The sequence below is a fragment of the Euprymna scolopes genome, chromosome 31 (genome assembly GCF_053919585.1).
Source record: "Euprymna scolopes isolate OS-2025 chromosome 31, ASM5391958v1, whole genome shotgun sequence".
In the NCBI taxonomy this organism is placed as follows: Eukaryota; Metazoa; Mollusca; class Cephalopoda; order Sepiida; family Sepiolidae; genus Euprymna; species Euprymna scolopes.
In genome coordinates, this window is record NC_136512.1 from 66,426,664 (window position 1) to 66,440,338 (window position 13,675).

General features: G+C 29.9%; 1 protein-coding gene across 4 annotated transcripts in view; it reads left to right on the plus strand.

Annotated features, from left to right (window-relative positions):
• Window positions 1–13,675, plus strand: part of LOC145255778 (clathrin heavy chain 1) — a 148,082-nt gene that overhangs the window by 96,386 nt on the left and 38,021 nt on the right. For all 4 annotated transcript variants that reach the window (XM_080114442.1, XM_080114446.1, XM_080114441.1 and 1 more), the window contains 10 exons: window positions 2,809–3,006; window positions 4,806–5,006; window positions 5,373–5,465; window positions 7,811–7,993; window positions 8,099–8,236; window positions 8,876–8,968; window positions 10,530–10,601; window positions 11,473–11,653; window positions 12,379–12,542; window positions 13,339–13,464. In XM_080114442.1, coding sequence (XP_079970568.1) covers window positions 2,809–3,006; window positions 4,806–5,006; window positions 5,373–5,465; window positions 7,811–7,993; window positions 8,099–8,236; window positions 8,876–8,968; window positions 10,530–10,601; window positions 11,473–11,653; window positions 12,379–12,542; window positions 13,339–13,464 — 1,449 coding nt within the window. The remainder of the gene's footprint in view (window positions 1–2,808; window positions 3,007–4,805; window positions 5,007–5,372; window positions 5,466–7,810; window positions 7,994–8,098; window positions 8,237–8,875; window positions 8,969–10,529; window positions 10,602–11,472; window positions 11,654–12,378; window positions 12,543–13,338; window positions 13,465–13,675) is intronic.

Sequence of the window (13,675 nt, forward strand, 5' to 3'; positions counted from 1 at the left end):
CCTGTTAAAAACAAGTTTTTTTAATTATTGCTTATATTTGATTCAATGAATTTGAAAATAATTTTCATAAAATTATCAATCCTTTGGAAGTTATATAGGTTTGAAATTTATCCTAATATAAAAATATTATTCCAAATAGTCTTGGTAATTCCTACAGCTACATACCTTGAAAACAGTAATATGGAACAAGGAGAAAAACCACTTTAAAAGTTAGTCCTCAGTTATGCTAGGTTAAACAGAACTGAAAGGGAAAAGATAATGAAGTCCCAAGGTTTTATGTACGACATGAAAAGAAGCTGGAATCTTAGGACAATCTTCATCATTCTAGTAATTATAGGAGCAAGATCACTCGTGAAAAAGAATTTCAAAAACTGCCTGTACGAGAGATACTAATGATTGCTTTTAAAGGGATGGTTAGAATTTTTAAAAGATCTCTTGGTTGGAATGTTTGAGATGGCAGGTCAAAGTCAGACATCCAGTAGGATGCTCTACCCCACCTAGAACAAATTAAGAAAATTGTAAAATAGAAAAAATCTGTCTTATTTGTAACTAGCAGGGGTACCCGGCCTTGCCCGGGTGTTTGGAGGTGTAAAAAGAAAAAAAAAAGTTCTGGTTGGCAGGCTTGAGCCTGAACCCTTGAGGTCAATAGCCTGATAGCTTACTGCCATACTACGCGGGCAGAGAACTGAAAATGGGTGAAATGAAATGATTAAAAAGTTAAGTGACAGATGCGTGAATTTAATGAGGTCAAACAACACGCACTTAACTTTGGCTGCAGTTTCTGTGTATGTTTGTTTCCCCGCCAAGATGTTGGGGAAAACCAGCTCCCCATAAAAAGAGGAGTGTCCAACTGAATAGCAATTGTCTGATAATAAGCGGTTTCGTCTGCATTGATCAAACCTCGTTGCTTTCTGGACATCCCGAGCACAAGTGCCAGGGAGGCTCATTTTGCTACAGGTTCAGTTTCGCTTATATATTGAAAAGCCAAATAAACACACAGAGATTAAAGAATACTGTGAAAAGAGCGTGTAAAAGTCGCCCAAATAAAAGATACACACCACCCCCTTTCATAAATCGTAGATATTATAATCTAGGTAGCATATAAAAGGTTTTAAGAAAGAGTAACCGGTAACCGCCCCCCCCCCTTCCAAAAGCCTTTGCCGAACATACACAAAAATGCACACACACACACACTAACACATTTTGCCTTTTCTATATATATAGGTTATACCAAAAACTGTTTCATGTTCATTTCTCACAGAATTTTATACATTCATTAGAAAAATGTTATCCTTTTTCTAATTTTAATTTGGAATATAATACAGAAATAAACTAGTGAAAAAGTATTTTTTCATATTTGGAAAAAGTCTCGACGGAGGCTTCCTTTCTAGGACAATTGCCCTTGACATATCAAAGGCCTTTGATAAGGTATTGCATAAAGGTCTTCTCCATAAAATCTCCAGCTACAGTATAGCTGGAAATGTCTCTTCAACTATTAAATCATTTCTCTTTGATAGATTCATAAGATTCATAATAAGTGGACAGGCAAAAATCAGAAGCTCACAGTATTAATGCTGGAGTTGCCCTGGGGTCTATCCTGGGCCCAACTCTCTTTTTGATCTACATAAATGATCTCCCAAATCACATCTTAAGATCATTTGTAGATATTTATGCTGATGACAATACCATCTATGGTTTTACTTCAAAGGCCATAAACGACCAAGTTCTCTCTGATTCTCTCTCCTCTGATCTTAATCACGTGGTGCAATGGGTAAAGAGGTGACTGGTTAATTTTAATGCATCTAAAACCAAGCTTCTATCTTTCCATCACCAACGCTCTGATCCTCGTCTTGCATCAATTGAAATGAATGGCTCTCGTCTTGGGAAAGCTCTGTTTTGAAGAGAAAACTTGTCTAGTTGAAACCACTAATCAATAATTTCCCCCACTCTTTATCTGTGTCTAAACCTAAATGTAGATTCCATGGACAAAGCTTCTTTTTTAGAATTGCACACTTGTGGAACTCTGTTCTGTTTTCCTGCTTTCCAACTGATTACAATATGGTTCTTAAAGTCCAATGTGAACAAATTCTTAAGTAATTCAATTCACCAAATTTCCACTACTTACGATTACTACGATATGTTCCCTTTGACCACTATACACTCATTAACCCTTATCCTTAAGTGAGTGGCATTCGGGCCTTGATACGTGATGACTCCTTTGTAAAAAAAAAATCAAAAAAAAAAAAAAGCACAATTGTTTAAAAAATAAATAAATTAGTGATTTTGTTTTTAGGAATAAAGATAAGAAACAGTGAAACTTATTACACTGCACAAAGAACTAAAAGATCAAGATATAAGAAATGGGAGAAAGCCTCGAGCGAGTAGATTTAACAAATATTCTATATTCTTGATTGTAAAAAAAAAAAAAAAAACCTTCAGAATGAATACTTGGAATGAGTAGTGCAGAAATATTTTTAAACCAAAAAGAAAAAATAATTGTTTAAAAAATATATTAGTTTCATTTTATGTTTAGCTGACAATTATTTTATTAAAGAAAGAGCACTTTTTTATCTCTAATATTAATTCTGATAATATTTCTTTTAAAAATATTAAAGTGTTTGAGAATAAATCTTAAAGATGAAAAAGCAACCATCAAATTTCCACAGCTTCTACTAAATACAATTTTTAGTAAATAATATTTTAGAATTGCAGACTTCCCCCACTTTCTGTAGTAAGTGCTATAGAGTATAAGCATATTATTTTTTTTTTTTTTAATGCCATTTTATCTATTTTGAATGCGTATTTCAGGTACTGTCCGTCAGTATTGAGGAAGAGAATGTTGTTCAGTACATAACAACCACATTGCAAAACCCTGACTTGGCTCTGCGATTAGCATCCCGCTGTAATTTACCTGGAGCAGAAGACTTGTTTGTACGAAAGTTCAATAATCTCTTTCAAAATGGACAGTATGCTGAAGCAGCAAAGGCAGCTGCCGGAGCTCCCAAGGTAATTACAAATTTGATTATAAATTGTCTGTAAATGAGTTTGTTTTTTATTATAACACATTTTGGTGCATGTCCAGAATTCTCCCAATATTAAAACGAAAAGTTTGATGTACATACTTGTGACAAAAAAAAACATTGTATTCAAAAAGTGACTTAACTTGATCAAGTAAGTTTTTTTCTTTTTTAAATCTTTAATCAATTAATGGAAATTTCTAAGTATTACAACAAAAATCTGGTAAGTTTGAATTATATTGAGTTTTTTTTTTTTTTTTTTTTTTTTTTTTTTTTTTAGATAAGACGATTGCTCCTGGGTTAGGCATAAAATTTAATTTTCTTATTCAAAAATGAAACTATTTGATCAATTTGTGATTTTTAGAATATTATGTTCCTTTATTTTTGTCACGGGTACATACATTATACAGATTTTTCTTTGTTTTTTAATATAAGTGGAATTCTGGATAAGTACCCATGTTTCTAGCAACTGTGACTTACACACTTTGTTTTATTTACTACTAGCAGGGGCTACCTGGCGTTGCTCGGGACCGTCTAAAACAATGAGAAAAATGTTTACTTTTCAACATACCTATTATTCTTAGGATAGAGGAATTTTTGATGTCCATGTATCATTTGCTATCACGAGCAAAAGAATATTTTACCTATCCTAGGATGGGTATTACACATGTATGAAAAAACTGTACCTTCCCTAGGATAGTTAATTTACAGCACGTATATGAAATAATTTTCTCTTTGCTTGGATGAGTAATATACAACACATATTTAAAATGATTTTACCTATCCTGGGGCGGGTAATTTAAATACATATATGAAACAATTTAACATACTCTCGACAGGCATTTTACAACATATATGAAATAATTTCTGTTCCCACCATGGCCACCATAATTAAAAAAAAAAAAAAAATCATTTTTTGAAGATGGATCTTTAGGATTTCCTAATTAATACATGAATTATTATTAATCAATTATTGAAATAAAAAAAGGTAAAGTATTAACAATCTTTTAAGAATCGTATTAAAAAAATAAATGAAATAAAGATGTCAAAATTTCGCTATTACATAATGAGAACAAGAAATGCTTAAATAACGTTCACAAACCCACCCTTTCTTTGTGTCTGCCTTTCTCCATCCACATTTGTCACTTAATTAGCACCCCCCCCCGACCTCTCTCTAACAATTTTGCTTGCTGATTTTGCAATTAGCTCTTCACATCATTTATAAATTTAATAGGTTTTTACAAAAAAAAAAAAGACTCTAGGAAAACTTAGAAGAGCTAGTATATTCATTAAAGGAAGTTTAAATTATTTTTATTCTTGTTATATAAGTGTAGCTCCCTTTCTTCCTTCCTTTAAGGGTGGGGTGGGCTTTTTTTTTCTTTTTTTCTTTTTTACAGATGTCCCCACTATGAATCAAGAAAGTTAAAGAAAAACACATCAAAAGGAAAAAGAAAATATCTCATAAAAATAGTGAAAGATTTCTTAGGGTGGAGAGTCTGACTTGCTATTTCCTTTCTCTTAAACATTTGAAATGTTTTCATCTGACAGTTTATCCTAAGTCTTATGTGATGAGACGGATATTTATATACAAATAAATACACATTGGTTTTTATAAGAGTGAAAGATCACTCATTGTCTGATTTAGTTAGTGTTTTTGTCTCCCCCACCTCCACCTATTTCTTATAATATGCTAGTTAATACGAAAACTATAATCTCTACCTTCTAATCTTATGAGTAGATTGTTTTGGGGGTTATGTTATAAAGCATATTTTGTATTCATATTTTCAGGGTATATTAAGAACTCCCCAGACAATCCAACGCTTTCAGCAGGTTCCTGCCCAACCAGGTCAGACTTCGCCTTTGTTGCAATATTTTGGCATCCTGTTGGACAAGGGCCAACTTAACAAATATGAATCTTTGGAACTGTGTCGACCTGTACTTCAACAGGGACGTAAACAACTCTTGGAAAAGTGGTTGAAAGAAGACAAGGTATTTTTTTTTATCTAATCATTTTATAGTTAAAAATAAAAAAAATGAATTTGTGATTTCACACCATTTAAAGATGGTCCTTCATAAAATAATTTAAATAAATTTTTTCAGGTGATACATGTAATGTCTGCTGTACATTTTGACTTGAGTATATTTATATCACTAAACGTTTAGTGTTGGTTCTTAACGAAAATTAATTGTGGCATGGTTTTAATTGGAAAAAAAATGAATATCACCATAATTACTCTAGAAAGCCCTAACATGATTTTAATTTCTAGATAAGTAAATTTATTGCATATTACGTTACTTTTTACTAATATTTCAAGTTTTACTTTTATGTTGTCAACTTTTCCAAATCTTTTTTAGCTTGAATGTAGTGAGGAACTTGGTGACTTGGTTAAAGCTGCTGATCCTACACTGGCATTATCTGTCTATTTGCGTGCAAATGTTCCAAACAAGGTTTGTAATTTAATTACTTTTGTCATAAATCTGCATTAGATACTTTTAGTTTTACAAATTTTGCTTTTAATAAGATTGTGTACAATAAAACACCCAAGTCATGAATTAAAATCTGATTGTTGAAATTGATTCATTTATCTCTATTTATGCAATTATATCAAATATTATGTATGTAAATACAATTAAGCAAGATTTGTATTGAAAAAAAAAAATGAATTTCAAAATCCTATTTAAAAATTTTCACAAAAAAAAAAACAAATAAAATCTGCATGTACTGCAGCTCCTGTCTCTTATTTATAAATTTAAGTTGAACAAAACTTGCCTTTTAAATTTAAACATTTCATTACAAAAAAAAATATATTCTCAGTGAACAAAGCAAAATTGGCAAGACTTCTAGGTAATTCTCGGTATGTACAGCTAATATTTTAATAACAGTAAAAAAGTTTTAAAAGTTTGATTGGTAGGTTTTTAATAATGCTTAGTACATTTCAGATTCAAATATAAAAATCAAGTGATATAACTTTAGACAATTAATAGCATTTACATGAGGAATAATTATTTATCTTCTCATCTGTAAAAATGAATGAAAATAAGTATTACATCTACTTGATTATTTGACGGATGCCATTACAGTTCTATATGATTGACAAGCAGAATAGTTGAAAAATACCAAAAGATTATGTAGATATGGTTTTGGTGCTTCTTGTTTCCTTAATGATTTTGGCCATCCTAGTGTTTATTTTGCCTTTGTTGACAGCAGATGTAGCATTAAGCAGAAGTGTCTTGGATTCATTTTTTTTTTTTTTTTTTTTTTTTTTTTTTTATGTGAATCTACAGTTAAACATCACATCATTGCCTGGCCTCCTTCCAAGCGACATATGCTATACATTCTTGTTTTTTCTTTGGTAACTTAATAACATGATCAAGCCAGCTAAGTTTGTAGTTGTAGCCTTCATACTGATGCAATAAATATTGCAAAGTACAACTTGTTGGAAATGTGCTTAATGTTTCTTGCTTACCAATCGTTTGGTGTTTTTAAATTATGCCAGGATTCACGTTTTTATTTGCCGTTTTTTTTTTTTACTCATATTAGACTCTATCACTGATATTGAGTCCTTTAAATCTGGAAAGGTTGTTCTATAAATATATATATCTATATTTCTAGTTTCGAATTTGAAGTTTTTTTTATTAATCTTTTCTTTACTTGTGAATTTTGCTCCTATATATATATATGTTTCATGGTTCAATTTTAAATTCTGAAAAAACAACATATAGAGACATATATTCAATTTAAGAATTGCTTGACAAAGGAATATATAGAGGGGGCTCATTAATTCCGAGGTCCATTGCACACTTAATTCAATGCTCAAATTCTATTACTCATGAGGATAATTACAATGGAATGGTATATGCCCAATTTCGGATATACTTTGTCAACACCGAGAAAGCATTTGGACCACAGCAAATAACACACAATCAATGCAACAATGAATAAGGCTGTCTGGGGTATACTTTTCGAAATATCAATAAGGAGCAGTACGCTTTCGCTACATGGGAATATCACTTTCTCCCATGGGCCTATGTTCTGCCCACCCAGATTTATAACCCCTGAATGACATTGGACTCCTTCCGATAATGGACTACCCAGGTTGTATCAACTTCTCTTTTCGTTTAATTTTCTCCATATAATTATCCACAACCACTCAAAAAACTATTTTCAGTAATTGTGCTGAAAAGCAAAATAGCGTCCATTCGCAGCTGAACATTTTGCTAACTGCATTTCATTTCCTCTGATGATATGAGCCATTGTTGAAAATCCATGGATGAAGGAAATTAAAATAACCCCCTCTATATATTCCTTTGTCAAGCAATAAATTCTTAAATCGAATATATGTCTCTATATGTTGTTGTTTTTTCAGAATTTAAAATTGAACCACGAAACTTATATATTACTCTATTCTTAAATATTGAGCTTTTCCTTTTTGGCTAGGATCTCCTTGAAAGTATTACTTCAAATAATGTCTATCAGGATTTTTTATCTGAATTTCTATCAGTGTCTTATCTCGCTTATATATATATATATATATATATATATATATATATATATATATTAGCCAGAAGCAACATTTAATTGAAAGTTGATCCATAAATTCTATTAAGAATTGTCATCTCCACATTAACTTTTATTCTTGTTCAAGCAACATGTTACTAGTTAGACAACATTGCTGTCAACACCAAAACATGAGGATCGGAACTAACCAAAGGACATAAAGCTGTTAAATTATATTAACAATTATTTAACATTGATTGATTATTTTTTATTTTTTATTTTTTTTTTTCTCCAGGTGATCCAATGCTTTGCAGAAACCGGTCAATTTCAAAAGATTGTTTTGTATGCCAAAAAGGTTGGCTACACACCTGACTATATCTTTCTGTTAAGAAACATTATGCGCATTAATCCTGAGCAAGGGCTTCAGTTCTCGCAGATGTTGGTTCAGGATGATGAACCTTTGGCTGACCTCAACCAGGTAAAATATTGTCCAATAAAAACAATTGATTTTTGATTGATTTAGAATCCTTCTTTAAATTTAAACAAATTTTGTGACGCTAAAAATATTTTTTTCATTTTCCAGATAGTTGATGTCTTCATGGAATTCAACCTCATCCAGCAATGTACATCTTTCCTCTTGGATGCGTTGAAGAATAATCGACCATCAGAAGGGCCATTGCAAACCCGTCTCCTCGAGATGAACTTGATGTCAGCCCCACAGGTAAGCTAACCAGATTATCCTTATACTAGCGAACCTGTCGTTGCATTACTCAAAGAAAATTGAGGAAAACAAACGGTCACAACCTCAGAAGTAAAAGAACCATGAAGACTTTTTTAACCAAAATGTTCAGCGTTTATCAACTTAAAAAGTATTTGTAAATAGAATTATTTTAAGATTTTGTTAATGAATAATCATTTAAACTAACCAAATTTGTAAAACATCTGGTCATCTGAAGGACTTGCTAGAATGATGGTTGGCAGAAATAAATCAAGAATCATTACTTAAAATTGAAATCCATCATTAAATAAAAATGAATAGTGAATTAATGTCCTTGTGCAAAGCAATATGCAAAGTTAATTGTACGAAATTGATTGTATACACATGATCAGTATATTAGAAAGCTATTTTTCTATTGTAAATGTTAATTTGACCTGTTACGCTCACTGTTGGTGCAATCTTACCTTCCATTCTATATAGATCATTTTTTAAGTCGTTCAATATAAGCCTTATTGTAATTTGATTCTTAGAAAATGTAGTCATTTTGTTAGATTTTTTCTTTAACTACTGTAGTTTTGTCTTTTTCCTTATTTTTAATTAAACAAAACTGTCTTTTTTTTTTTTTTTTTTTTTTTTTTTTAGGTAGCTGATGCAATTCTGGGGAATCAGATGTTCACCCATTATGATCGTGCTCATGTGGCGCAGTTGTGTGAGAAGGCAGGGCTTTTACAGAGGGTAAGTATCTTTTTCTTTTTTCTTTTTTTTCTCTATACTCCTGTTTTAAAGATTTTGCTTTTTAAATTAGTTGTTTTGTGATATTTCAATGCCACATGTGGATTTGCATATCAATCTGATATTTGGTTCTATTTTCTTTTAATTAGGATTAATAATTTAATTGGTTATATTTATGTCAATATTTAGCCATTGGTATGTGGAAAATGTTAACTTTTTTTATTTTTTATCTATAACTATAGATGAAGTAAGAAAGTTAAAAATTCCATTAAGATTTTAAAGTTTATAATTAGGACTAAATAGCAGAATATTACATAAAAGTCCAGCTAAAAGTCAAAAAATATAAAACGGACCACCAAGAATATGGTATTGTCGGAACCACCAATCCTTTGAGCATTTAATGTTGAACATTCAGAGAAAAATATCAGTTTTTTTTCTACTTTAACCTCTGCAAAATCTGATGGAGGGGGATGGGGTAACACAAAATTGTCTCTTTCTAAGCAATTTTAACATTTGCGCATGCATGGAACACCATTTGTCTCACGCATACATTGAATACAAAAATTTGCAATGTCATGTGGTGACTGTCGCCATAGCTGATTGAATTAGAGAGTTGGCTCATAACTATTAGTTTTGCGGTTTGCACACGCCTTTTGCTGACTATTTTTTCTTTTGCATTTAAATAGATTTTTTAAAATATTCTTTTTGTACTTTGTATTATTGGCATTTTTTTATCTGCGATTTATTAAATTAAGATAAAAAGATTTATTTCTAATTTTTTATTGGCAGTGGAAATCAATCGAGGTTTACGTAAATCACATTTGTTTTTAATCGTAACTGCTTGATACTTTTTCCGAATTCGTAGCAGTGGATTTTTTCTTTCAAACTGATACAAATTATTGCACAGTAAAAATAAAACAAATCATTTAGCAAGTATAATCATCTGGCCTTCAACGCTTAATTATAATCTATACATGTGTGAATCTTACTTCCATTTTAAGTTTTTTTTTTGTTTTTGTTTTTTTTTTATGATGCATAAAATTTGATTTTAATTTGAAAATATTATTTAAAAATTAGCATGATACAATAAGTCCATATGCAACAAAGAAATAATTTATATTAAACCTTTTTAATAATTTTATGAATATTTAAGTGAATTTAGGACGCTGAAAACACAATTTTCTCTTATGTATTCAAACACAACTACATTTCTTCCTTTTGTCTTATATGGCCTGGATAATGCCAAGTACCTCTGCTAGTATATATATATATATATAAATAAATAAAACATTTGAAAAAAAACAAACTTTTTCCTCAATTTTTGAATCTGTTTCAAGTTTTTATTGAAAATTACCTTTACTAATCATGAAAAGAAGATATATATATATATTATAAACTGTCAACTCTTTGTAGTGAATAACGTTTTTGCCATTAATTTTTTTTGTTTTGTTTTCTAGTTAAAAAGTAATATCTAATTATGAAAACTTATAATATTTCAAAAAAAAATTTCTAGTTTTTTTAATCTCATTTTTATAACTAGCATTAAAAAATTTTTCTTTTGTAGGCTTTGGAGCATTATACTGACCTTTACGATATCAAGCGAGCTGTTGTCCATACCCACCTGCTAAACCCTGAAGTAAGTGACGAATTGCTGTAATTTGATTTATAAAACTTTGAAAACATTAGCATTTGTATTTATTGATATCAGTATTTTTTGATGCCATGGAAGTATTCCATTCATAAGATATTAAATTATATAACAATGTTTATATTCGGTGGAAAAAAAGAAATTACTTGATGCACTAATATAGACATTAAAAATAAAAAAAAATCTATATAAATATGAACTGTCTGTTATACTCAAACCCTACCAAATGTGTTTCAATTAAACTTGCAAGCTGAAGTTGACTTTGGTCACCAGTAAAAGTCATGAAAGGCAAAAAAAAAAAATCAAACCTAATTCACTGAAAATGTTTTTGAAAATTACAATTTGTAGAATTCACTCAAATAGTAAACTTGATGAAATTAGAATTAACCTGAAATGTTTGGGAGACTTTCAGACCAAACATTATCAGCAAAAACTTTTTAGAAATGTATCTACATGTATACAATTAAAAAAAAAAAAAAAGCGTTAAGTAAAAAGATAAATTACTTCAAACAAAGAGATTGACACAATATATCAATTTATAAATTATGAAATTATCATAATTTTGATAAATTCAAGCTATTTTCATTGTCATTTTGATTCAATTAAACCTTTTTCATGATGGAACTAGCTTTAGATCACTACATCTTGTCTTTGATTCTTTATTGAATTTCTTCCACCTGTTGTTGTGGATTTTATCTTTGACTAGTTTGTGCCTTACTTTGTATTTTCCTGAAACTGACTGGTAGGGCATGGTATTAGTGCACTAATTTTGAACATTGCCTATTTAACATGGCTCCATAATAAAGCAACCTCTTTTTTTCTTCTTTCACTCTTTTATGTATTTTTTTTTTTTTTTCAGTGGCTTGTGACTTATTTTGGCTCATTATCTGTGGAGGATTCCCTTGAATGTCTAAAGGCCATGCTTCAAGCTAATATCCGACAGAACCTGCAAGTGTGTGTGCAGATTGCATCCAAATATCATGAACAACTCAGCACTAATGCTCTCACTGACATCTTTGAATCTTTCAAAAGCTATGAAGGTAAGCAACACCTTTAATGACCATATTCATTGAGCTCGGTAGGAGTCAATCTTTTGATACCAGTTCAAAAATATACTTGCACTGCAGACAATATTCTTATATAAACTTGTAATCAATTTTCTATTTATAAGCTACTTTCTTCTATTTCACTAAATATTTGCTGAATTTTTTATTCAACAGTTGTTTTATTCAATTTATTTTGTTTGAGATAGGTGTGTGTGTGTGTGTGTGTATTAATAGCATGAATAGGTTAACAAAAAAAAACAATTTGGAGCAAAAATTAGATGCAATATCTAGAATTTTTTTTTTTTTTTTTGGAAGGTGGTCTTAGATCAGTATTGTTTGGGGTGCCATGATATATAATGCTGTTGTGTTTTTAAATCTCCAAAAGTTTCTTATAGTAAATAACTGATTAATCTCATTTTAGCTGTAGTTAAAATCAAAAATATAATTCATAAAATCTCAATATACAGGGTTCCGAAAAATTTGACGTCATTTGAGTAGTTTCCGAGATATTGGCATTTAAAATTTCTTGGGGCACTCATGCCAGCATGTAAAACTAATGTTGATAAAATGTGATATTCACTTAAGTTTTAAAATGGTCCCTCACATAACTGATGTCCTTGTGGCAAACCGAAGTTAGGATTGTTAGAAAAGGTCAAGATAAATGATGGTGGAAAAAAACACTAAAAGGTGAACTTATCATTTCTATTTACTTCTTTCAGGTCTTTTTTATTTCCTTGGATCGATTGTGAACTTTAGTCAAGATGCTGATGTTCATTTCAAGTACATCCAGGCCGCCTGCAAGACTGGACAAATCAAAGAAGTCGAAAGGATATGTCGTGAAAGCAATTGCTATGACCCTGAAAGAGTAAAAAATTTCTTGAAGGTAACCATTTCATAGCTAATCATTGTGTGGGAGATTTTCATTTGTAAATTTTAAGTTGGCAAATATTCCAAACAATTACAAAAAAATTGATTTAATATAAATGATAAACTTATATTACATAGAATGAATTTAGATTTCAGTAATCCAGCCTTAATACATTTTACAAAATCCATATATTTAACAGAACCATTTCATCGACACATGAACACCAAAATATAGTTTTATATATACTGGATTTTCCATAGGTACAACTTTTCAGAAGTATAAAATTGTGTCCAGAAAAATAACTCGCTTTGTTAGAGAGAGGATTTATAAATATACTTACAAAAAAGAAAAAATATTTTATCCATTGAATGCTATCTTTAATCTCAGACGGAGTTAGATATAATTTACTTACATAGTATGTTGTAAATCAACCCTAAGTGAATAAATAGAATTTTTTTTTAAATCATAAAAATGAAATTAGAAAATATATCTAAATTAAAATGTGTATGTATATATATATATATATATATATATATAATGGTTTCATGCAATAATTCTTTAAATAGTGGAATTTATTTTTAAGTTAATGTTAACTAAAGTTTTGGAAATCATATTAAAAGTAAATGAAGTTAGACAAAACTCATTTCAGTTATGTACTTTAAAAATACCCCTCTTTTCTTTTTTTACTTCAGTTGTATTTGTTGTTTTTTTTCTTTGTTTTTTTTTTATCCATAAAAATCCAATATTAATACCGCAGCCTTGATTTTTATGTAAAATGGTTTAAAAAAAATTTTTTGCAATTCTTTTTTAGGAGGCCAAGCTAACTGATCAGTTGCCGCTGATCATTGTTTGCGATCGGTTTGATTTTGTGCATGATTTGGTTCTTTACTTATACAGAAACAACCTTCAAAAATATATTGAAATATATGTGCAAAAGGTTAGTGACAGTTTTTTCTATTTTTCTTTTTTTTTCTTTTTTTTAATTTAAAAATATTTTTCTATATTTAACAGGAAGTAACATTTGTCATTGAAATACTCTTTAAAAAATGTTTTGCTGAATTAAGATGACATTAAGTTTCCTGAAAATTATATTTACTATTTTTCAATGTGCTAAAGATATGCAGTCACATTTTTAATTTAAGCAGCTG